At 39.2% G+C, this 26,355-nt stretch overlaps 1 protein-coding gene across 2 annotated transcripts in view; it reads left to right on the forward strand.

Annotated features, from left to right (window-relative positions):
• ITGA9 (integrin subunit alpha 9) overlaps nt 1-26,355 on the forward strand; it is a 215,709-nt gene that overhangs the window by 24,382 nt on the left and 164,972 nt on the right. For both annotated transcript variants that reach the window (XM_058034571.1, XM_058034562.1), the window contains exons 7-14: nt 955-1,040; nt 3,585-3,653; nt 6,674-6,811; nt 9,412-9,517; nt 10,951-11,045; nt 13,981-14,071; nt 14,589-14,634; nt 18,064-18,218. In XM_058034571.1, the coding sequence (XP_057890554.1) occupies nt 955-1,040; nt 3,585-3,653; nt 6,674-6,811; nt 9,412-9,517; nt 10,951-11,045; nt 13,981-14,071; nt 14,589-14,634; nt 18,064-18,218 (786 nt within the window). The remainder of the gene's footprint in view (nt 1-954; nt 1,041-3,584; nt 3,654-6,673; nt 6,812-9,411; nt 9,518-10,950; nt 11,046-13,980; nt 14,072-14,588; nt 14,635-18,063; nt 18,219-26,355) is intronic.

The raw sequence follows: 26,355 nt of genomic DNA on the forward strand, positions 1-26,355 counted from the left end.
TTAAAGGCTTCCACTTAATCTGAAGTGCCTAAGACTGTTGAGACCTAGAAGGCATTTCAGCAGGTTGATGCTGTTTGATTAAAGTCTTGCACTGACCTCTCATTGTCCCCTTAACCTTTAATATTTAAGAAACCATAATTTTGTAGATACTGCTTGGTGATAGCTAAGTGAAGAGTTAATGTTTACCTGTTTGCAGACATAAATAGGTTTTGCCACTGATAGGCTTGAACTATAGGGTTTACTATGTTGATGAGAGCCTCATAATTTGTAGTAAAAGAGCAAGGCAAATACAAAAGAGCCTTAGAAGGAAAGCTACTCTACTCATTTTTATTTTATATATATTATATTAATATAAGAAATAAAGCTGAATCTTTGATCCTTTTATTTCAAATACACTTTTTTTTCTTTGATATATCGTCCCATTTTTCTTCTTGCCTTGAAAAAATCTTTGTAAGCTATTGACTTCTCTTTGCCTAATGTCCTTTTCTGTTTCCCCCAATGAAAAAGGAGCATGGTTTTCCAAGGCTTCCTGGGCAGTGATTTTAGCCAAAGGAGGACGCTCCTGTCGGATCCAAGTGGGACTGTTGCTCTTTGACATGATACTTTCACTGTGGTCATATGATTGCTTTTCTCTTTTTGTGTATGCCTTTCCCTGTTTTACTGCTTCCCTCTCTTGAATTGCAGTTGGCAAACTGCTCCCATTATGAGCTCCTTGTGTCCCTTGGTCATCTCCACACACATGGCTTCCTTGTCTCAGCTTTTGGAAGGGTACTGGGGAGTGCACTCTCATTTCCCTTCCCCATGAACTTTTGAACAGAATATTGGTCCATCCTGAGCAGAAAGGTTGTTGAACTCTTCAGTACAGCCCTGGAGCAGGGAAGCCTTATAAGCCTCATCTGTCTGGTTGATGTGTTTTCCTGTCACAGTTATTTATTTATTTCATTTACTACTCAGGATATGCGGTGACAGCAGGTCATTTCTCTCAGCCGACTACGACTGACATTGTGGGAGGAGCTCCCCAGGATGGAGGCATCGGAAAGGTGTGGCTCTTTATCAAACAGTGATGTGGGTTGGATGCAACACTGCACGAAATGTAATATTGATTCAGTTCTAATGTGTATGAGAAGACAACAATTTTTTGTCTGCAGGGTAGTTTTGAGCACTGAGCAGGGGAGAGATGAGGTAGTTTGGTGAAGCTGTCAGATTTTCTCAACCTGTCCTTCCTGATGCATCGCATCCTTTGCCCTTCTTCCCTCTCTTTCCCACCCAGTCCTTACAATACTCATTTTAATGAGACACCGACAAGATCTCTTTCACACTGCTTTTGTTTAGGTTTAGGTATTACTTAAAACTTTCCTAGAAATGAAAATACTTGTAAAAGAGAATTTGTCTTCTGCTTCTTTTATTCACACATTTGACTATTTCAGTATTTACTTCAAGATAACATCTCTAGTAGAATGAGATTAGGCGATTTGATGCCATTTTTAAGCTTCATAATACTTTGATGTTTAGTGCATTAGAGTCTGGGTTTTTGCCAGCTATACTTAGAAATCTTGGTGATATTCTCTTAAGAAGGAAGGAAACAAAAAAGATCTTCCTATGGGCATATATGGGTTCAATGTCTCAAAGATGTAAACAAGTGAATGGCTAGTGAGTTGGGCAAGCCAGGTTCTCCTGTGCTGAGTATCCACGTGCTGTTGGAGAAGCTGGTTGAGGGTGAGCACTGTGACCTCTTATACTCTTCTAAAAGAAAGGTGGAAAAAGTGGGAGTGGGGAGAGGGAGACAAGGAGTGTAAAGGATCTGCTTTTGTCTCTCTTTCTTCAAAATGCAATCCTTTTGGGGTATTCCTGTCACCGCTTGCTTGAGCAGAGATATCCTGCAGCCCCCTTCCATCTTCCTATCTCTGACTCTCATGCTCTTTAGTGACATGAGTTGTAGCTGAATCATGCTGTGAGAAGTCTTCACTACCAGGAATGCTGTCCTGTTCAGGCAGATTATTTTTGATAGTGGACATGTCCTGGGGGAGCAGTGCAAGGGGAGGAAATGGGATAAAAATAGTGGATAAACTTGGTACTTACACCTGATCTGGCATGACTAGGGTGTACAGGAAATAGCAGCACCACAGTTGCTAGTGAGAAGATATCTGCATGAGAAAGACAGAGATGCCTTATCCCAGGTGTTCTGTTACGGCTGCTACAGTGCACCTTCCTTCCAAGCTGCTTTTTCTGTGGAACAAATTTAATTTCTCTACAAGGGGGAAGGTGTGGAAACACACCTGCTAGCAAGAGAGCCACAAGAAAGAAGCTGGCTCTGTAGTTTAAAGACTGCTGCTCTAGTCTCTAAAGCTTACAGTATTCTCCCTTGGCATGGGATGGGGGTAGCAGGAACACATGGCAAAGTGTTGGTAAGAAGTGCTGAATACAGAACATTACCATGAGCAGTCCTGTTGTGCTTTCCAAATACTCCAATAAGCTGATCTTTTCCACTTCTCTGATAGAAAGTGATTAGCATTGTCACACCTTTTCACTTAAGTTAATGCCAAGATTCTTAATGAGACTGGGTCATTTCTCCAAAGTCACAAAGGTTGTCATTATTTAAGATTGGGTTTGGAGTTGAGACACCTGGCAACATGCTGTTGGTGCTAAAAATGCCACTGCAAAAGCCAGGGAGTCCTGTGTATATAGAGCAATTGTCCACAGTAAACCTGTGCTGTGTTTTTGGCTGAAAACACCTTTGAACTCTGTCTCACCACCTGTTAATAACTCACTACATTCCAGTGTTTGGCTCTTCCACGTGCCTTGGAAGTAAGAGATCCTCTGTCCTACAAATTGTGTGAGCACCTGCTAGGAGGGAGTCTGTCAAATGCCACAGGAGTCTCAAAGACTGACTGAACCAGTCTTTCTGTTGAAGAGAATCTCTTTCTACAAGCCATGTACTCCCCATCTGAAATTTTGGTACAAGACACGTTCTTGAACTTGAATCATCAATACTTTTATCCCTGAAGATGTCAGATTAACAGTTTCTCCTGTGGAAATGAGCAATGAATAGGCTGTATTTGAATAGTTTTCTGATTTAAAAATTGCTTCAGACAGAAACAGTGGAAATTTTTGTGGGTGGTCTGATTGGGATTTCTACTCTCACTGTTGAAAGCATCATGAAGTTTGCAATGCAGTATGTGCAGGCACATTTTCTTGATAAGGGAACACTAGATAAGGGAAGGGGAGCAGGGTTATGTGTTCTCAGTCTTTTGCCTTACTTATTTCCAGACAGTCTCTAGATGCCACTTATTTGAGAGTTGTAAAGTTGCCTGGTTAGGTGCTTTTAAGTGCACACATGTGCATATACATGAGTGAATCAAAAAAAGTAGGCAAAAAGATAATATTCCAGTGTTTCTTATGACAAGCCTGTGATTTTTCTGGACAGTGGAGAACGCTGTGTCATCTTTTAAAAGAAGACTGACCAGTAAAGTGGTCATGAAGTTGGATCCTGGGAATAGTCATGATCATGATTTAGATATTATTTAGAAAGCACAAATGCTTCATAGTTAGTATCGGTAAACTTATTTTCTTTTTTCATCTTTCAGGTTTATATTTTCAGAACAGACAGACAATCAGGCTCTCTAATAAAGATTTTTCAGGCTTCAGGAAAAAAGGTGAGCATTTATATATGTGTGTTTTCTACTAGGAGGGGGGTAGAGAGGGTCAGAAATAATGGCAGAGTTATCCTGGAGCATCATTTTCATTCCACTCCTTCATAAGTTGTCCAGCAAGGCCTCCCAGAAGAGCTAAACCTATTTTACAGATCAGCTGTATGCCATTTCTTCAGTAGCAGTCGTGACTGCAATGTCTGCTCAATGTCCATGTGACTGAAATAGAAGGTCTTGCTGAAAATTGTAGTAGTGGTTCTCGTTAGTTTTATGTGACTGTAGCAGTACCTCTGAGATGTGGGAAATTTAGTGAATATCAGTGGGATCTAGCTTCTCCAATGTGGTGTTGTGTTTGAATGGGGAACAGCTTGTGTTCTTCATTTGGGGGCTTACTGGAGCTGTATTGCAGGAGAAACAAAATGGACAATATGTCTAGCAACATAGGTAACAACAAAAAAATGCTTTATTTAGGAGTAACTTAGTGATTAAATGATACCTCTTATCTGGGGTCTCTTGTGTTCTTCTGGAAGGATAAGAAATTAAAAAAAAAAAAGGTTTCTGGGGGCTTTTGGCTCTGGGAAGACCTGCTGCCCTCAGGAAGAGCTAAGGTGTTTACTTGTATCCTCAGGTTGGAGTGTTACTATAACTTGTTGTTTTTTTCCCAGCAAGACACAGTTGCAGTATTTAAAAACTGGTCTGGAATAGGGGATGTTAATTTACTGAATTTAATGAAAAAAGCCACAAGCATGTTTAGGTGCGTGGTGTGACTTGTATTTTAGGGCCTCTCCAGAATTTTACTTTCTCTGCACTAGCAGAATTACAGACATCTTGAAAGGAAAAGACCTCCCAGTTCATCCAGGGCATCTCTTGTGTTTGATTGCTTCCTGTTAATTTCTTTCCCTGTTGAGTTTTAAATGTTTCTAAGGATGTGCTTCTGACTACTCATTAACCTAATAAACAGAGCCATCAGAAAGTTTCCAGGTCTTAGTCAAAACAATTTCCTTTTCAATTTAATTGCTTTACTGTTATACATAACTAATCAAGTATTTACATAATTCAAAACTTCTAGGGCTCTTTTGCATTCTTCTATAAATTCTCTAAAATCCAAATGAGAATTTTATTTTAAAAAGAAGGCTGTGCTAAATCACCTTTTTTGTTTGGTTGTTGTTTTTTCTTTTGTTTTGTGGTAGAAGCAAAACCAGACCTGCTCAGCAATGAGCGCTGCTTGGAGAGCTCACAGCAATGAGCGCTCATAAAATGCTGCATCCTCCCCAGTGGTGTGAAAGTTCATTGCTCGGACATTCTTGGTAGGCAGATATGAACAGCAGGCCAGTTTCTTCCTTCTTTTTTTATTAATGGAGGCTGAACTAGGAAATCAAATGCAGACAAAAAAAGAAAAAATAGTAGCTTGTTACAAATGTTAAGCTTGCAAACTTCAGTTTTTTATCTGAACTGTGAACGCTGTGAACTCACCCACGCTGCAAACATACCATGTTACAGTTCAGTAAATAATAGCTTTTTCCTGAAAACTGCCTGAATACATAATAAAATTATTTCATAACTTTTGTTCCTTACCCATGAGAAATCTACCCATGAGAAATTTCTTTTAAAACCTTTTTTGGATTAAAAAAATAAATTAAAAAAATCCACAAGGGAACTTAAGCTACAAAATAACTGGAATGAAATAATATTTGAGGTCTGACCTTAAACCCACAGAAGCACAAAAATCTGCATTAACAAACTGAAAGACTATTCTTCAATCACCATTGCATTATATATTTAGTAACTTTTAAATCTTACAGACTGCATAGAATAGAGTTGCTGCTGCCCATCTTCTAGCATGTCCAATAGTTCTGGTTCATGAATGTTAACTTAAAGCATGGAGGTCAAGCATCTGCTATGAGGAATGCAAAAGCTTTCAAGAACATAAATAATTATTCCTTTAACCTCAGATTTTCCTACTTTGTAGAAAACAGCACTCAGTTTCAAATATGAAGTGGCATCTTCCCCAGTTTCCAGCTGAAGCAGCTTTTAATTTTGAGGCTATAGTTTGTAGTTGGTTTCAAAGAGTATGCCTTATGTTGCCTTAGCAGAAGTGAATGAAATAAGGGTGAAGCATCATTCTTGATTTTGGTTTCCTTCTTGTGTTTAAATCTGTTTTGAAATTTGTAATGTGGGTTATGGCTGGGAGATAGTCATCAATGTTCACCCATATTAAAAAATCATGAAGTGAAATGAATGTATTTCTTTATTTTAAGCAATTAAGTTTATCAAACAATAAGTGGAAATTGAAAGTGGTTTACATTTGTTCTGTATCAACTGAAAAGCTTTTATTTTTTATTATTAAAATTATTTTTTTATTTTTTATTACTAAAAAGCTTTTTATTTTTTATTATTTTATCAACAAAAGTCTTTGTTTCTGTTTCAATGTACCTGCCTGTACATGAGAGGAAAGGCAATGACTGTGACCCACAACAGTACGCCTTTTGGCAGTGATTTATACAAATAAATACAAATAGAATAGGGAAGGATAGTCTGTAATCAAGAGGTAATCTTAAGATACCTGTTTTCATGACCTCTTGCCTGTTCTTCTTTTTTTCTTTCATTATTTCTTTAAGGTTTCCTCAGATCATCTGTGGGGCCCAGCTTCAAGGGACTTTGGCACTGGGCATGAATAATCACTGTCCAGGTCTGGTTTGGGAAACTCATTTTACCCCTTCCTAGTTTTAAGCATTTGACAAGCAAAAGCTAGTCTAAGAAAGCTCTTTAATTGTCTCACTTAAGTACGTCCCAATGTGGAACTTCTGTTCTGTTGGTAAAACATCCAGGCTTGATGCACTGTTATAGGAAAGTGTTTTCATTTCTGCCAGAATTATTCCTAAAGCTTTCTCTTGGGAGTGATAAAGCAGCAAGTCATCATGTGAAATTAAAAGAATAACCAGGTCAAACAAAAACCATGCCTATTTGATTTCCTGCTGTGTGTGGGCAGATACTGAATGCTTTGTTGTGACTCAACTTGGTTACAGATGGGCTCTTACTTTGGCTCCTCCTTATGTGCAGTTGACCTGAATTCTGATGGTTTGTCAGACCTCCTGGTTGGAGCACCTTTGTTTTCTGAGATCAGAGATGAGGGTCAAGTCACCGTCTATATCAACAGAGGAAATGTGAGTATGTACAGGAGGTGATTTGGTAAGGGATGAGGGTGTGGGTCCCTGGCAAGGTAGTGCTTATGTCCTTCCAGCACTGCATGGTGGAACTTGGTGTTTCAAATAAATGGGGCTCTGGATGTCTCTAGCAAGCCATGAAGTCACAGGAAGACTCATCTGGTATCATAGTTTGCCAGATTCCAGCCCAAATTCATCAGAAACCTGTAAATCTTTCAAGGAGATCTGAGAAAGTCTCTGGTTGTATGTTGAAACTTGGTGGCATTTGTGGCTTTATGTGGATTTGATGCCAAAACCAAGTAAGAGTCAGCAGCTTTGACTGAGTTTCCTTTCTGTTTTGAGTGGTCACTAAAATCTGAAACACAAATTGGAACACAAATATCTGAGGACTGAGGAAGAGGAGAGAAAGCCGAGGTTGAATTCATGTTACTTTCACATTATGCTCCATATAGAGGTTTTAGGGGAGGTTCTTATCAGCTGTTATTGTTGGATTTCACATGACCTAACAACAGTCTTGGAAAAGTCTGAACTTCGTTGCTAACTAAGGCCATTCTTAAGCTTTATTTATAGGAAAACAGTGTTTGTTTACATACTATGAAATATTTAATATTCAGGTCCTAAAGCCACTGTCTTAAAGGAAAAGTTGTTATGGACTAAAATGAAATAGGTTTATATTTAGTGAACTTTGAGTTTATTTGTGCTAGACTTCAAATTCACCAGAAGTCCTAGCATTTAGGAGACTCGAAAAGTGTTTTTACTGTAATTTTTTTTTTATTACTGCTCCTTTAATTGAGTTCTACTTTTTCAGCTTTATCCTCAGGAGGTTCCACCCTTTATGTTGCAGTGTTGCTGTTGGGTTCTACTGATAGGGTCCAGAATGCCAAACAGATAGTCAACATTTCCTGCTCACAGTGAGAGTACACGAGTTGATGTTTATCTTCTATAAAATAGTCAAGAAGCTAGTATGAGGTTCTTTACTCCTTCACCAGGAGTGTTAGAATTACTTGCACAAGCAATGGCTTGCAGGATTGTGGGCTTTATTTTAGCAGTGGACACTTTAAACTTTGTTCTGATGCCTTTTCCTTGGTCCCAAAAATTAAGAGCCAGACACAGTTAAGGGATAAAGGGTTTTTACCTTGGTATTTAAAAAGGATCCTTATGGTGCCCCACTTTGCCAGGGTGGAATGTGCCAAAATGCACACACATGATAGATCATGTACAATTTTATAGACCTTACAAATTACCATATCTATCATATCTAACAAAGATGCCCCAATGAGAGGCTTGAATGAATAGCATGATATCTCCCCATCTTGAAGAATTCCCCCCTGGATGGGCCTAATCTTAATTTGCAGGATGTATTTTAAAGAGGATCTTGGTTTCTCAACATAGCGTAGTGTTTTCTGGCCTCCAGCTGTGAGGTCTCTAGGATGTTTGGTCTTCTGGCCTAACAGAATACCAGTTCTATGCTGAGTTATCAGAGGTAAGGAATTACAATAGTGCTAAGACCACTGGGAATACATAAAAGGTATATTAAAAAAAGGCAAAAATCATAATGGCATCAGTTTCATTCTGCTAGCACCATTGCTTAAAAGGTTGTTGCAGAGGATCAGAGAAAACTGTATTATAAAACAAGCACGCATAATGATGCTACATTTAAAATGCTTATATTTTGCCCTTTCCTGTGACAACTGCAAAGAATTGAGTCACACATACAAGCCTGCCTGTATTCTATCTGTTGTGTTTCAATTTCATTATGGGGGATTTTCTCCAAAGGCAGCTGAGTAAAAGATTTTAGTACATGTTCCAAAGAGTAGCTTATTCTCATTCACAAAGGAAGCAAAACCAAAACAACCCTGAGGTGGGTACAGACTGTGTAACTAATTTTTTTTTCTTGTGGAAATGTTCATTTCCCCTGAAGAGAAGACAGTAAGAAAATAAATCTTACATATCTGACCAGAAGGTGGGTGGACAGGAAATACCAGCGCCATATAAGGCTTCTCATGGCATAGTGGTACAAAGCTACCTAATTTTCAACTTTTCTCAGTCTCTTTATTTCATTAAATATATTTCCTTATTCTTAATTTAAGAAGGCTTTTGGAGGACTTTGCTTTAATCCTTCTGTCCTGTACTTAAAATGTTTTCAAATCCAATTATTAAATGTTTTTTACTTAGGAAAAAATGCTCCTTAGCTTGCTAGAGTTTAGCTGAATAAACTCAGACTGGGGATTTTGGTCTTTGGATGTAATCTGTGAGAAGAGCAAACTCTGGGCTGTTGCATTTTAGGCATCTGTAAACTTTCATGATTCACCAATCCCTGTGACTGCATTTAGTTACACCTCTGGGTTACTGTTTAGTTAATTTAGTATTTTGGTTAAGTCATGCACTCCTTTGTCTTCCCTTTCCCCTTTAAAACTAAAATCCAGAAGATTTAAAACACAAGTAAATTTGATTTCTAGGGCCCAGGTAATGTCACTGCAAAGAGAGCAAGAGACAGGCTGCATCTTTGCCACATCACATGGGCAGCTTCCATGGGGAAGGCTTGCCTCATCCAGGGCTTTCACCATTTCCCTGACTTTTTTTTATTTCTTGCTTGCTAGGGAGTGCTGGAAGAGCAGCTCACCCTGGACGGTGACAGTGCCTATAATGCGCACTTTGGGGAGAGCATGGCTGCCCTGGGCGATATCGATGACGACGGCTTCCCAGGTCAGTGCCATTTCCTCCAGGGCCATTTCGCCATAAGGGTGAGCAACACTGGTGACACTGTCAGTCTTGCATGGCATGCATTGCTTATCCAGACCTGACCAGCACCTGGGTTCAACCCAAAGATAAATCTGCTTGTGTAGGATTTGTGTGCTGAAGCGTTTTGTAGCTGACTGTCCTTGCTGTTGGTTTAGTTTGTGTCTGTGCAGGTCACAGTAACATTGCTTTGCTTTCCTTGCTGTTGTATTTTCTTATTTCCCATATGGCTTATAAAAGGCTGTAGATACCCTCACCCTGAACAAAACAGAAACCTATGTGTGACTTCTTTCTTCTTGGCCATTTCCTGATGTTTCCAAGTCTTTCTGGTTTTGTTGACATAATCTCATTTCTTATCAAGAAGTATAAATCAGAAGTAGCTTCTCACTCCTGATAACACCTAGTCTATTAATTTCTCTCTTTTGCTTTGTTCTCCCCCTGCTGCATTCTCAGGATGCTCAGTGTGAGACCCCATGCTCTGAGAGCAGTAGGTGAGAACAAAACGTCAGTGTTCCTTTTCTGCCCTAGTTTCTAGAAGTGCAAATTAAGGACTTCTAAACAAAGGCCAGTTTAGTGTGTGCTTGGATTTATTTCTTCCAGGCCACTCAGGACACAGTATCCCATTAAGCCTGACCCAGCCTCGTTGCAGGTTGCCCTCACAGATCATGAACATGCTTTTTCTCTGCATCTGAACATGTGCTTGTGTGTATTTGCTAATATTTATAGTCAGTCATGGTGATGTTGAGACTGGAGAGGGAGTTGGATCTGTCCATGGGTATGAAGCAATTGTGAAAAGCTTTATTTTAGCAGATAGCATAGTCACTAGATCCACGTAGGAGAGGAGAATGGGACGTGGGATCATGCTCTCTGTGGGAGTTTGCAGTTAAGTTGGATCAATTGTAATTTGAAAAGTCACTCTCAGCAGTTGTTTTAAATTCTTGCCTGTCCATTTAATATCCCCAGCCTCTTTGTGTAGCCTTGGATTTTCAACCTACCTTAATGTACTGCTACAGTAAATATTTCGCTAGTCTTGTCTTGGTTCACAAAGCTGATTTTCTCGTAGGTTGAAGATTTGGTTATGAAAGGATTCTAAATTCACTTTTTTGAGTATGGTTGCTGGTTGACAAATACATTTTTGTAAAAGAACATGTGTCTGATTAGGCACAACATCTGATTATGTGAAACATACATATGTGTACAAATTCATATGCATTTCTGTATTTTTAACGTTTATCTTAATGTGAGCTCTTAATTAAATCAAATAAGTTCTTCTACTGAGGTTCGTATAAGCTGATGATCACCTTTTCATGGGGAGCTGTTTTCCTGTGGATAGCTGTATCCTAAAATTAGGGAAAAGTTGGATTAATGGAATGGATTGTGAAATCTGCACTGTTTTACAGATGTTGCCATTGGAGCGCCTAAGGAGGATAACTACATAGGAGCAGTGTACATTTACCACGGGGATGCCAATGGTATTGTACCTCAGTACTCTATGGTATGTGATGCTATTGTTTATGATCCCAATCTGAAAGTCACTTTCCCAGGACCTGCAGAAATAAACAATACTTAAGGGTCCCTTGATAGGTAACCTTGTCATAGCTCTATATCCTTTTCTCAGTCGTGGTTTGAAGACAGCTTCTCCCAAAGTTTGTCTGTATCTATGCTGAAAGGTAAAATTATGTTAGTCAAGTTTTTTACTGTCTTTTGTTTCAGATGTCAACTATATCTTCTTGAAGCAAGCAGAGTCTCAAAAGTTGAGTGTTAGTTTATAGGGATAATACTAATGCAGAGAAAAAATGAAAACCCTGGAAAGGGTTTGAGCATGCAAATTATGGAGAGGGCCGTGGGAAACTGGGAGGTTGCACTTTCTTCCTGTAGAGGCAGACTTTGTGAGAATGAAGAGTTACTAACTGTTCTTTTGTGTATCTTTACCCACTTTATTGGCCTTCTTGCATTCTGACAATACGTCAGAAGGCCATTCTTAGGTGCCATCCCCCTTATCCACTTATGATGAAGTAAAACCTTGTTAGGGATATGCTATGGTGTCTTGTGCAGAGACGACAACAGAGTGCAATTTAGATGCTGTAGCCAGGCAGTAGAGAAGATAAATTTATGCTCATGCTGCCCAGCATGTCTCATAGTCTCTGTCTAGCACATTTCATTGTTCTGAAAGCCCGACTCTTCCCTCTCTCTCTGTGTTTGATGTTGTGGTTGTTTTGTTTTGTTGCTGGGTGGGATCCTTCATAGTAAATCAGTTTACACAGAATTAAAGAGTTCAGTGGTTATACTGGCAACTCTTTCAACAGACTATAATAGTTTAGTCCTCCCTTTACCATGTATATGGCATGCACTGCTTTTGAGAAAAAGGGAAGTTAAGTGACTCTTCAGTGAATTTTAGAAGTATTCATAATGTATGGCATGTGGAGGATTCTGCCTGATTTTTGCCAAGAGCCACTGGTTGGGAGGTTCTTCTCTGAAAACTCCAGAGATTTCCAGTTCTTGGTGAAAAGGATCAGATTTTTTGGGTGGTTTTTTTTGTTTTATTTAGTATGGTTTAGTTTTTTGATTTGGTTTGATTTTTAGTTGCACTTTTTTTTTTTTGTCATTCTTGGGAAAATTTCACATTTTTTAAGGACAGATCAGCAGGGTGGGAAGGAAGGCATCCTGTTTTAGATCTCTCCCTCCCCATTGGAGCAAGGCCAGCAGATAGAGCATGTCTCTCTGTTTGGTCAGTTGGAAAACACACAGCTCAAGAGTGTGGCAGGGTATGTGGTCATTGACTCTTGATAAACTGTTCCTATCAGTGTCCCTTGTCCTGAGCAGCCAAGAGGGCACCACTTACAGGCATTATCTCTGCCATTTCCCAGTGTCTGCTGCAGGGCACTAGACGAGTTGCTGGTTCAAGTCCTGTGTGCAACCAAAACTGTGTAACAATTTCATCTTTTCACCTGTCTGCCCTGGATTTTAACCTGGAGGTGGAAGACATTTTGTATCTTATTACTATATTCCTGATCCATTTTACTGCTGTGGAGTTCCTCTTTGAAATAAGCTGTGAGAGGTGGGGAGGGGGGGTGTGTCCAGCAGGGTATATATTTTCACCCTTTTCAATTTGTTAGTTCCTCCTTCCTCCTGTTTTCATCATTTAAAGTGCTGCTAAGTGTCCTTCTTTGACGTCTCTTCAGCAGCTTCAGTGGCAGCTATTAGCAGAAGCAGCTGACTTGGCTTTGTGTCCTGCTATTTTCATTTATGTTACTTAAAAGCAGCGTTATTCTTCTGTCTTGTCGGCTGAAAGAACCCACAGATGTCTTTTAGGTATTTGCAGGTGGGATTTACCACCCTAACTGGGATCCCCAAAATAGGAATGTGAATGTAATGTGGGGATGAAGTTACTTCCACTTGTCCTAAGCTTACCTGCCCACAAATAGAAGAAGTGATCTGTACTCAGAGGAGCACTGTTTTCCTATAAACTAACTGTCAGGATATCTTTTTTAGCTTCAACTAGTCTTTTTTTTCCATTAATTTCCTGCCTGATCTTTTGTCCAATATTGCATTCTTTTATGGGAGGGCCAGGAAAAGTTGGTCATGTGTCACAAACAGTGAAGCACCTCCAACAGAATTAAAATTACTTCATGGTTTCCTCAGTCTGTAACTTCTGCAGTCAGAAGTTGAGTTCAGGTCTTGAATTGGTGGCCCAGCAGAATGATTGAAAGCTGGCTGATTGCCTTCTTAGAAAAAGAGATTTTGATATGTTAATTTGCTTCAGACATTTGCTTTCACAATGTAAATCATTTAGAGAATGTTTTGTGTTAGTAATTAAAAGAAGAAAGAAACTATGTTAGAAGTCAATTAATCTTTGTGTGGGGGAGGCAAAAAGGAAATACAACATCCAAACTGGCAGAAAATACTCTGTAATAGATGATGGAAACCAAAATTTCCAAATGGGATGAGAATGAATCATTTTGATTTTGAGTATGCTGGCAGACTTGGTGAAAAAAAAATGGTTATGCATGATTTTCTGTTTAATCATTAATATTGTTAAGATGCTTCTTAAAACTTTTATTCACAGCAATTAGGTGATAAAAGAAAAAATCTTTTCGGTGCAGTTATATTTTTTCCTCATGCAGAAATCTGTTTGGTGTGTTCCTTATTTTGCTGAGGTCTGCATGAGTATTGTAATGCAGGTGTGGGTTTTTAGTTCAAGTCAGCACTGGTCTCCCACTAGCCGGGGGCAGAAGGGCAGCTGACAGCCTTCCTGTCAGGGGCTGCAGTGCAAGACAGCAGATGTGGAGCACTTCCAGCCCACAGGAGAGAGACCCAGTGGCCATGGAAATCATGCTTAAATGTTTTGGGATCTTTTGTTTTGATAATGTTTTTCATTTGAGGATATTTTTGTGTTAATTAATAATTTCACTTGTGTGTTTTCTATGCAGAAGCTGTCTGGACAAACAATAAACCCAAAGCTGCGTATGTTTGGCCAGTCCATATCAGGAGGAGTTGATATGGATAGCAATGGTTACCCAGGTGTGTCAATTACTCTGGCAGTGAGAGCATCAGGAAAATACATCAGCAGGCTGAGAAAACAGCAGAGTTGGTTGTTTTCAGGCTCCCAGTTCCTGCCATTGCAGGTGGTCAGTGAAACTGAGCTGCTTTTTCCATTTCCCTTCTGCCACTCAAAACTCCTGATAAAAATTTTCACTAATTGCCTAATTAAAGTATTTGGACAGTTACAATGATTCAGTATCCAGCCAAGATTTTAAATTATTGGGAAGCTGCTCTGTCAGGAAGGCAATCTTAAAATAACTGAAAAAGTAGAGAATAATATAACTGTAGTAATAAAAATTAAACAACGAAGCAGAAGTGAACATCACAGAACTAATCCTTTAGTTTCAAGACTTATGACATAATGATATTTTATGGGACAAATTGGCCAAGTCAGAAGATGCTGTTTTTAGATTCATGCTTTGTGATTTAGCAACAGATTTGAGAGAATTGAATTTTATGCCTCCTTTGTAACTGCTCAATGTTACAAACTTTTCAGATATGACTGTTGGAGCCTTCCTGTCAGACAATGTGGTACTTCTGAGGTGAGATATCTTTTTCATTTACTGTTGTCTTCTTCTGTTTTCTGTTTATATCTTATATGGTCTCAGTCCAGTTTCCTCCCTAGTTTATTGTGGCCAGAGGAAGCTAGCTGGGTTATTTTTTAAGCAAGACCTTAGACATGAATGGTGTCAAAGAATGCAGTCTAAATTAAATAGAATAGGGGAGGGGGATAATACCAGGATAATACCTGGTCTATGAAGAAAAAGGGTTAGAGCCAAAAGGAGATGTGTTGCATCTCAGTGCCTTTTTAGAAAGGTTGCTCCTGACTTGTGACAAGGCTTTTTTATTATTCTGAGGTTTACCTAAAGTAAATCAATGGTGATTAAAGGAAATGCAGTTGAGCAAAAAAAAAAAAAGAGCTGTGTAGGATGCCAGGATGTAGTCTTGCAGATACAGATAGATAGATAGATAGATATACAGATAGATAGATAGATACACACTTTTGCATATATGTAATTTTATAATGGGATGCAGAGTGAAATAAGAGTTTTTAGGGAAATGAAATATGAATATGTTTTCAGTGCACACAGGAGCTGGGCTGCTGTTTCGAGTTTGTGAGTTAAGTGTAATTGCTTGTTCTGTCTTATAGAGGTGGGACAGCTTGGTTCACCAAATTATGCAGGTGGAGTGTTAGAGTGCAAGTGACCTGGGTTACAGAATGGAAAACTGGATTTTTGTCAGTAGCTCCTTTGTTAAACTTGTTAATATTAAATAAAAAAATCCTTTCAATACTTGGATATCTTTAGGAACACCTGCATCTTAATGGAAGATATAGGGATGGTGTGACCCAGGTAAACAAATGCTGGAGCTGCAGAACAGATGTGCCAACCTTCTTCCTGTTCAAGTCAGGAAAAACTTGGCTCTGTTTGCATTTGAATCAGTTACACTGAAGTAAAAGAAAAAGGAGAGGGAGGGAAGAAATGCTCTTGATGATCAGTATGGCAAATGGTCAAGGCTTTTGATGAGTTTTCTTTATCTTCATCGTATATGCAGAGACCGCTAATGAACTGCTTCTGTGAAAAGGTGTGCCATGCCCCCGAGGAATTCACAGTCTCACATCTCTGAAGCTGCTAGAAACAAAACTGCATTTTTCACCTACATTGATGTAACTCGCAGAGAGGGGAAGACAAACTGAAAGGCTTATTGTGATTAAAACCACATACATCACAACAGCATTATGACCTCTGCTCATGTGTTCAGTTATGCTTGTGCATTTCAGGGGAGATTAGTGTGTTACTGTCTAACTTTGTGAACAGCTTGATTAATTGCTGTTACTGCCAATTTACAGTGTGTCCCTCCTGCAGTTAGGATAAAGACAGAAACTTTTTCTCTCCTGTGCATCCCCTCACCCTTCCTGCTTTTGTGAAGTTCTTTAACCAAAACCAGCAAATGTTTTGCTAAGTGATATTTAACGCCTTTGGTGGAAGCCTTTCTTGACTTGGGGCAGACACATTCTGTTGATCATGTGTGTGTATGGCTCTTTGACAGATGCATTGGGTTGTTTTTCCCCAGTGAATAACCAAGTGACATAGCATTAAAGAAAAATCACAGATAAATAGTTTTTTGAAGGAGAAATATTTTTCTAGATCAGTTATAGCATTTACTCTTTTATGTCTCTCTAACCATTCAGAAAAAGCAGGTTTTTTTGAAGGTGTGAAATTATCATAGGATGCTGACTTTTTTTCCTCCCTTCCCCCTGCCATATATATTTCTAAGGCTAGAATTTCTTTTTATCCTCCATCTCAAAATGTGAACTTGCACTGTTACTTCAGGCTGTGGTAAAACAGTCTGAGCAGCTGTATTGCAGATTGATGTGAATCTTGTTCCAGTTCATATAAATTAGGTAACCACAATCCCTGCTCTCTTCTCCCTCTCCCTTACCTCTAAATTTAAGTGTCTTGTGGGGTGAGACTCCTGGAGTGGTTTACAAGATCTGACCTTGCATGGCTGCTGGAATTACCTTAGAACTGAATCTACTGGTTGCTGAACATTTTTTTTTATTACTGTAGTTGATTTTGGAAGAACATGTTCATCTTGAATGCATACAGAATTGAAAACAGGAAGAATAACACCCATAATTTTTGGGCTAAGTCCTGCACTGGAGGTGGCTCAGGAGGGCCTGAGTTTCTGGGTTGCTTTTCTCAGTCAAGCTGCTGGGACTTCTGTGTTGTGTGAGGAAGGAAGCTATTGAGGAATGCGTTCAGTGCAGGTGGCTTGGTGTGTGAACTGCAGATTGAGCTCTGGGTGGTGGGAGCCCAAAGCAAGGGGACACCTGGGGACACTGAGACATAGCAGGAGCTGAGGACTTGACAGGAAGCAGAGCAGAGGCTTTAATGTGCTTGGAGAGTGAGGCTATAAAAGCCCACGGGATCCTTTATTTGGGGCTCCTCCTTGGGGGCACTACCTCCGGCTGTTTCCGTGTTACTGCACTGCAAATAAAAGGCTTTATGAACCTATGGGAAACCTGGTCTGACTGTGTGGGTGTGGTGTGTGTGGGGAGTCAAAGCGGGCACCTGTCAGCTCACTGGAGCCACACACTGTAATGAGCTTTGGTCCCAGCAGTTAAAGTCTCTGGTGGTGGAGTGTGACTGCCTGGAGTGTACCTCCTGGATGGTCAGACAGAGAAGTTTCCTTAGCAAGACACCTGTGCCTTAAGGCAGTCAGCTTGCTCTGTGATTCTGGCTGAGGTCTCCCTCAGCCTGGAGTACTGGTGGCAATAACCTGGTGCTGGAGTTGCAAGAGTAGAAAGCTTTTGTTCACAGTGCACTGGATAATTCCTGAAACACAGTTCAGCAGTGTGATAAGAGTATTCAGTCCTTATCACTTGCCAGGAGGGAATTAGCCAAACCTTTTCTCCAGAAAACATGGATGTTTGTTGTCCCTCTTATGCTGTCAGAAAAATTATGTATGAATCCATCTCCTGTGGAGGACCTCTGTGCTCTCTCCTTGGCTTCGAGGTCACAAATTTCCCTATAGACCATTCTGTGGAAACCCACAGTCTCTCCCTACCTGTCCCTGTTCATCCAAGACAGTTAGCAACCAGTCTCATTTGCATGAACTTGTTCTTGTTTGCTATTCTGGTAATTTTGTTATCCTCTTCAGTCATCAGGAAAGGTTATACACGTTTGCTGGAGATGATTATTGTTACTACATGTTATCAGTTTCCTCAGCTGCCTGCCTGCAGTCTGTATCTGAGCACTAAACTTCAAGCTGACATTGCCACTTTCGTTTAAATGCTAGTAGCCCTTGCCAGCTAGATAAAATGCTAGTTTGTCTTACAGTTCAAATGTACTCTCTTATTTTTCCTGTCTGCTTGAAATGGGGCAGTTTACCAAATTTGCTGTTTTTTCCTTTTGTGGAGAATTGCCTTCTGAATGGTCACTCAGTTCTACTTCTCTGTTGATCTCCAGATCCAGGCCTGTCATTACCATGGATGTCACCATTTTCCTGCCCACATCTATCAATATCACAGCTCCTCAGTGCCATGATGGTTTGCAGCCGGTGAACTGCCTCAATGTCACAGCATGCTTTCGTTTCAGTGGCAAGCATGTTCCTGGAGAAATAGGTAAGGTACCTTAGACTGGAGCACAGAGTCAAGGTCTCTCTTTGTACTTAGTAACAGAGCTTTTCAAGGGTAACATGGGCCATACAATCCCAGAAAGATGCTTGAGAACTTTCTTGGATGTGTTTTCACCTTCTGATGAGACTGACATAATAATGAGGCAGATTCTTCCTGTGTGAAATGAGGAAAATGTCTGCTTGGGCTTTCTGCAAGGATAGAGAACAGAGCCTTCTGAGTTCATATTCCTGTCTGCCTCTTGATGATACATACCTGTATCCATATCCTCTATCAGTGTTGTTAGAAGACAGGTATGATTTGCTCTGGATTAATAGTGTTGAAAGTCTGCAAGGAGCTCTTGAAACAGACATGAGAAAATCCTTTTCTGTGCATCAGTTTACCTGTTTGTAAATTGATTATAAATAGCCTAGTATTTTACCGATTGCAAGAATATCTTCCAGATTAAGTGAAACACTTAGATTTTCTCAGGTGAATGGAATGGTGTAATGTGTAATTGCCCTAGCCTTTACATCTTGGCTCTATTGAAATACCAATGTCTTTTATGTCTCAATGCTTACAAATTTTAGGTGTTTTATGGAGTGGTATTGGACAGATACAGCATTTCTAAATATTTAAGGCCTGGGTTAATTTTTTTCATGATGTTTCACCTTTGTCATGCTTTAAGAATGGCAGAGGACTTGTACTGTACAATTCAGTGAAGATGCCTCAGCCTCACAGCATGCTGTGTCTTTAGTGAGTCTGGTGAGGAGCTGGGGGAAGCACTGCCTCCTCCTGCTCTGTGCCCTAACCTTTTTGAGCAGCTAGTTGAGAAGTATGAGTTGTATCTGTGTATCCTCACCTGAGCCTGCTGCAGTATTCTGTTTTTAATTAAGTCAGAAAAGGAAAAGGCTTCTTGCTACTTTTTGCATTCACATGAAGTGAGAACTACAAGCAGCTTGTCACTGTCACCTGAACAGCTCAAAACAATGGAGTTACTATATTTAAGATATAGTAACTTATAATTCCTCTGTATTCTAACATATTGGTGCAACTGAGACTTCAGTTTTGGTTTTTACTTCCTCTAAATGCTGACTTTTTCCTTCCCTGTAGATGATGACTCTAAGTAGACAAATTCATGCTTTGATAAAGTATTTTTTTTTACTACCTACTACTCTGTCATTAAGGAAACACATTTCTGAGGGTTCCTGAGGTGTTAATTCCTCTCTGAAAAATTACAAATAGATTTTCTGAATATCTAGGTGTTCTTACATTCCTGGGGTATTATTTAAAATGTTTCCTTTGCTTTAATTTCATCTCTTTGGATCTGTGGCTAAGAAGTAAATTGCCTTTTTCCTAATCTAAATATCAGTTTCCCTTGTTTACAAAAGACCTGTCTTCCTGTTCATTCTGAATTCGCCTGTGTTGTCATACAAACTGTACTGCCTGTGATTTACTGGGTAAAAGCACATATGCATCTTTTTCCATGAGTAACATCCATAGCATTACAAGGAACTTTTTTATTATTAGGTAAGTTATAAACTTCAACCATTGCTCTTTCATAGAATGCTTCTAACAAAGTGATTTTTCTTGGAAATGTTACAGCCAGAGCTATCTGACTGTATAAAACCCATTCAGGATATGATTTGGATAAAATATCTCAAATAATCTTTCAGTTAGTATTCTAGCAGTCAGGGCATTTATATTATATTGCGGTTGAAGAATATTAATTTACAAAAGATGGAACAATTAATGGAAATATTGTAGTAGTTCCTTTCCTGCATGCCTAAATGTACAGGGGAAAAAACCCTGTTAATGCATTGGTATGCAGTTCAGACTTTGAAAGGCTCACAGAGGTGTTAAAATGTTATGCCAGAATTTTGTGGCTGAAAGTGTTGGGATTTGTCTCACCCTCAGATGTCTGGGTGCATTTTGTTAAATCAGACTGTGAGAATGGAGTGCTCATCTAGAGTGACACTTCCCTATGGTGTGTCAGCATGGATTCTCAAGATTGCTGCTTACTGGTGTAAACCTGAGCATTCCTCCTGCTTTTGGGCAGCTGAGATTTGCCATCTACTGCATAGTGTTCAGAAAATCAAGTTGAACATGCGTGCAGCGTTCTCCTGTGGCAAATGTGTGTCTTCAATACTTATTTGAATGTGTGGTTATTTTGTTAGCAAGAATGGGAAGAAAACTCATCTTCATTTGTCTCATACTTGCATGTAAACATTACCTACCTTTTTTTTTTTTTCCTTCTCTTTCTGGTGGCAGTTGCAATACTGAAATACAGCTATCTGAGGATCGGTGTTTATGGATACTTCTTGACACTGCAAATGACAGTACAATTTCCATTAAGTTGTTTCTTGCAGACTATAGTTTTCAGAAGTATGAATTTATCGCTGAAATGTTTTTGTCTAAGCAAAGAGCCATGGCCAAGTGAAAATGTGCTCTGCACTTTGTGCCACTCTCTGTCTGACCCTTCACTCTGCCTCAGCGTCAGGAGACAGAGAACTAGTGAACATCTAGTTGTATGCCTCCTGACAGAGACAGCCTCCAGTATGTGGACATATGAGAAGTACATCATTTTAAGTTTTCACTCTGTAATACAGAATCTCTCTTAGACTGTTCCTCCCATGCTTAAGGGGTCATTGCTCTGTCTCCTCTGGGGTCTCTGTATTGCCAGGAAAGCCAGAGATTAGAGGAAGGCCTTTCCTACCTTGGATGAAAAGGTTTCAGCCTGTTCAGACCATTTAATTCTGTGTGGCCAGGACAAGAAGGAGGCTGGTGGCATCTCTGTGCATCAAGTGCTGCTTCTGCATTCATCCCTGAAGGAAAATGGAAGTAAATTTATGTAGTAAAATTGCTGAGATCTGGTTATTAAAGTTATTAGAAATGCCTCTGCCCAAATTAAGGTGCAAACAAGATCATATGAAAAAGTCAATAGTATGGATTTTATTTGATAGCAAATATGAGAGAGAGAAAGGAAGGGAAGGAAGAGAAGGGAAGGAAGGGAGGGAGGGAGGCAGGAAGGCAGGCAGGAAGGAAGGAAATAAATAGGTGAGGGGAACAGAAAGAGAGTTATAGGGACAGAATAAAGAAAACACCACCATCTGTGGATCCCACAATGTTCCATTGATCTTCTCCAGCTGATGTTCTCAGTGGCGATGGTCCCCCTGAAAAGCATCTTTATGGAGGGGTGAGCTTTGGTGACTCCTTTGTACAGTTCTGCTATAATGAGCAAAATTTTATAGCAATAGGCATGAAATATTTCAGTGTCTGACATCCACCCCTTGACTCAAAAATATACTAAATGTCTCTTTCCTTGCGATCTTCTTTAGTTTATGGGTTGTCCATGGAGGTGATAATAGAAAGATAATAGGAGTAAAGATAGAAGCAACAGAAACAATAACATGAGTAATCATACCGCATACAATAATCATCAACCCAATTCTCATTAGTCAGTGCTCCCACTCTGTGAAGCCCAGGAATCAGTGTTTTTTAATGGGTAGTGGGTATGAGGGATATCACAATATTGTATCTCATAGGTGTTGGTTCAGTATGTTTTGAAATTAGTTATAGAATTCCACAGTGGATCTTAATTTTCAAATTCTATAGAGGAGTATCCTCAACAGATGCATGTATTAATATGTTTCGAGAGGATTCCTGGCTCTTGTAGTATAATTGATTAACTTTGCATCCTGGAATAAAAGTAAATGGATTTTTTTGAGGATGTGTGTTTTCTTCTTGACTGCATTTACACATAGTTGGAAGAATATTATATGTAATATTCTTAGTCCACTGGATAATTCTATATATTATGAAAACCAGTTTTTATAATACAAAATTACTACACAAAACATATTCATGCAAAATGTTCTCATGCAAACATATTTTTACATCAGAGCAATGCTCTGTTTTCCAGAAGATAGCTGTAATTTAATCTTGACACAGAATAGAAGCTGTGGATTTATTATTGGTGGGATTAGAAATGAAATTAAATCCCTTTCAAACTTAGTTGTATTATCCCAAGTAGCTTTTTTCTTTTGAATTTCAGTGAGTAAATTGCCCTCCTTACATTCTCCACCCATAACTGAGAAGCACGTGTATTGCAGAATGTGCTATAGTCAGTACACTGATTAGCATAAATAGAAGAAGTGAGGCAAAGTTAAAATACCCTCTTTGGACATATGGCAGGAAATAAAACATACACTGGCTTGAAAGTTTGTAGAAGGTTTTTTTGTATTTTATTCACATCCATTTTGCAGTCCGTGGCTATCCCTCCAGGTTTAGGAAGTGGGATTCAATAATTTCTTAAGTGACTTTTTTTGTGTTTTAAGATTTTTTAAAATTCTCTACTTAGTAAATCAGAAAAATTTAGCCAAATCATAATAATTTTAAAGCCCTCTGAGGCATAACTAGGGCGGTTAATGCATATTTGTGTGATTTCAAATATGTATAATTTTTTATACCAGCTCTCAGGATAAAATTGGTTGAGACAAATTATACATTCATAAGACCTTTTCCCACACCATTTTTCAGCAAAAAGAAAACAAGTTAGACAAAAATCAAACTTATGTAGAATACTTTAACTAATATTTGATCTCCCAGCAAGCCACTGGCAATAAAAATACAAAGTACAAACATTAACAAACTGAAAATGCAAACAGTTATGGTGACACTTTAAATTTCATTGATTTTCATGCAGCTCCATTTCATGTGTTGGTAGGTTCCTATAAAAAGAAAGTGAATATGCTTGTTTGCAGTTTCTCTGCTCCCAAACTGTTTTCCTTATTTTCAGTGTGGGGATGTTTGAGCTTCCTAATAAAAAAGAAAAGAAAGAAACTTCCCTGGCAAAATATGCCAGAATGAAACAAGTAGCTTTTATTCTATGAAGTGCTTGTTGCACCACTTCTGTTGTTTCCCACAGTTTTTCAGTGAGGTCTCCTCCAACTGATTTCATGTTCAGTGGAGGAGGTGAGACTGCTTTAATTGCAATCTGTGGATTAGGGAGTGGTTATTGCATCTGAGTTGCCTTTTTTTTTTCAGGGTATTAATAGGCTTCTGCTTTTTGCCTGAGAGCAGTCAGCCTTGTGAGTTAGCTCCTTTTATTCCAGTCATTTTCCTTTTGGTCATGATTGAATTTGGTGGCAAGCAATGCCACCGCTGAAAGTCTTTTTTAATAACGCATCATCTTTTTAGTAACCAATTGCTCCCTATCTCAAGTTTTTTTTTGTTTTTTTTTTTTTTTTTTTGGTTTTTTTTTTGAGTCAGTATGTCCACCTCAGGGCTAGAGAGGTTGCTAACAGATTAACTAAAAGACAAGAAAACATTTTCCCATAAAGTTTTCCTACCACCCCCACAGAGGAAGCTGCGTGATAAATACATAAACCTGCAAAGGGACTAAACCGTCCTCCCAAGGCAGTAGCTGCAGGACTGGCCTCAGCATTAAAACCTGCCTGCTTCTAGTTCTCCACGACAAACCACAGACCTATGGGGGTGCATTCTACACAAGACAGGAGCTGCAGAATTGGCTTCAAGGGCTGGAACCTGTCAATTCTGGCTTTTAACAACAAAGCACACAAAAAGTACAGGGGCATTAGTCCCCACCAAACAGGAACTTTCGGCTCCGCACAAAACAACACGTAGACAAGTCAGTTTACCATAATTTCCACAATTCCTTCAGAGAAAGATAGATTCAAATTTCTAAGCCTCCAGGAGAAACCACAGTCTCCACAACCTCTCAAAGGAAGTTGATCCATGTGCTATGAATTCCTACAGATGGAATCCTAACAATCCTCACAGCTCCTTAAGAGAAGTAGTGTTTAGATTTCTAAGATTAACTACAGAAGGAAGTATATGAAATAATTTTGTAAGAGGAGACAATACTATTGTGAAAGACACTTTGGGTCAGAGAACATTCATCCTGCTGACTAAATGTCAAGATCCAGTTATTAAAGTTATAAGAAATGCTTCTGCCCAAATTAAGGTGCAAACAAGACCGTATGTCAAAGTCAATAGTATGGATTTTATTTGATAGTAAATATAAGAGAGAGAGGGAAGGAAAGAAAGAAATGGAAAATAGGTGGGGGGAACAGAAAGAGAGTGACAGAGACAAAATAAAGAAAATATCACCATCTGTGGATCACAATTGTGAGAAATGATACTCACTTCTTTCAAAAATTTAAAAAGGTTTTTTTAAAACCTTGTCAAAAAAATACAACAGAAGACTGAATAGAGAAAATGATACAGTGCTGGGAGCAAAGGATTTTTTCCCACCATGTGCTCATCCAAACAATGGATATTCCACCTTTTAACCCTTTAGCCCCTGGTCCATCAACTCCTTCTTTGCTGTCCAGTGGTGGAGATAATTTTCTTAGATCTTAATTGGAGGGCAGGTGTTGCCATAGTAATAAGCTGACCCTCCCAAATGCTCAAACTACCCAGGCCATCCTGTGATAAGAATGCAAGGGGTGGGGGGGGTGAAACTTAACTATAAATCTATAAAACTTCTCTTAACATAAACATAATATTTGCCCTTTAATTGTGAGACTCAACCATCACATTACTCATCTATCACACAATGATGTTTCATTGATCCTCTCCAGCTGGTCTTCTTGGTGGTGATGGTCCCCATGAAAAGCATCTTTAGGGAGGGATGAGCTTCATTGGCTTCTCTATACAGTTTTGCTATTATGAGCAAAATTTTATATCAGTGCTTGAGGCATGAACTATTTCAGTGTCTGACAACACTCTAGATAATTTCCTCTACAATAATAATAACAGTAGTAATAGTCCCAGTCTGACAATTAGATGAATTTTAGTGGCTATGAAAATGAATGGTTTTGGTCATTTGACTAGAGTTAGGCAGATAGATATTTTAGAAATTGCTCCAAATTTTCTTCTGTACTGTTCATTTCAGATGTACATTGCTTGTGTGTTGATCCATATCTAAGGTAGTCCTCATAACCCTAATACTATTGCCTGAAAGACTGACAAGATTTAGTGTAGGATAATAGGCTGTTTGATATTTTCACTCTTTAAACATGTTCCTAGGACTGAAAAAACATCCCTTACTGCAAACTTTTAAAAAGCAGACTCTCATCTTCTAAGCTGTGTGCAGCTATAGTTTGGTGCAGGGGTATTATTTCTGTCTCTCATTTTTTCAGTCTGTTTGGAGGCAGGTATGAGTCAGTGCTGCCCTCAGAATGCCTCAGAAGCAGATGTGCTGCAGGGATGTGCTGTTCAGTGTATGGAGCAGTGTGGATCGCTCCCTACTTAGACCCAATGAAAACACTATGAGAGAGGATTCAAAACAAGGTGGGAAGTACTGGGAAAAAGAAAGCTTTTTGGAAGGGAATGCAGAGAATGTCCTGTATGTTCTCATTTGCAAGGACTTTTTTTAATGATTCCGTTACATAAGAATTTTCTTTGCAAGCAAAGTTCATGAACCATTTTCTTCTCATAATTACTGTCAGAGACATCAAAGAAACACATTCATTTTCCAATGCTTTAGTGTAATTATTTAGTAAGTTCTTCATTGTTTTCATGTGGTTCCTCCCACTTACCCCCTGGCAAATCAGTACTATAGCTAGGAGTTTAGCAAGCATTTACAGATGTGCTTATTCCTGAGGAGCATTTGCCTCCTGCTGTCTGTGTGCTTTGTCATTATCTTAGTGGGGGAGGAAGGGATATTCCAAGTGGTTCAGAGTGTGCCACCTGTCCACTAACACAGCCAGCTGTGTTTCATGTTTTTTAGCTTGTGGCCATGGCCTGATCTCTTCTCACTCCTCACTGCTTCAGGGGTGCTTTCAGTCCTGTGGGATGACTCTTGCATCACAACCATATATATGCTGTTTAGGATGAAAATCTGTTATAAAATGCCTGCTGCCATTTACTTGGTGTATCTCTTACTGGCTGGAATAATTCACCTGGTCTCCTGGTTAGCAGCCATCTTGAAGATACGAGCAAAAATTTCTCAGAGGGAGCCATTATCAAAGCTTTTAGGCATTTAACTTATGAAAAATAAATAGTCAGTAGAAGAATTGAGCCCTTCTTCTGAGCTCATAAAATTAATGCCAGAGTTTTATTTTCATTGTGTGAATTTGGGCCGGTAGATCCTCAGTAGAAAGAGAGAAAACTCAGAGCT

This window comes from Melospiza georgiana, chromosome 1 (assembly GCF_028018845.1).
Source record: "Melospiza georgiana isolate bMelGeo1 chromosome 1, bMelGeo1.pri, whole genome shotgun sequence".
In the NCBI taxonomy this organism is placed as follows: Eukaryota; Metazoa; Chordata; class Aves; order Passeriformes; family Passerellidae; genus Melospiza; species Melospiza georgiana.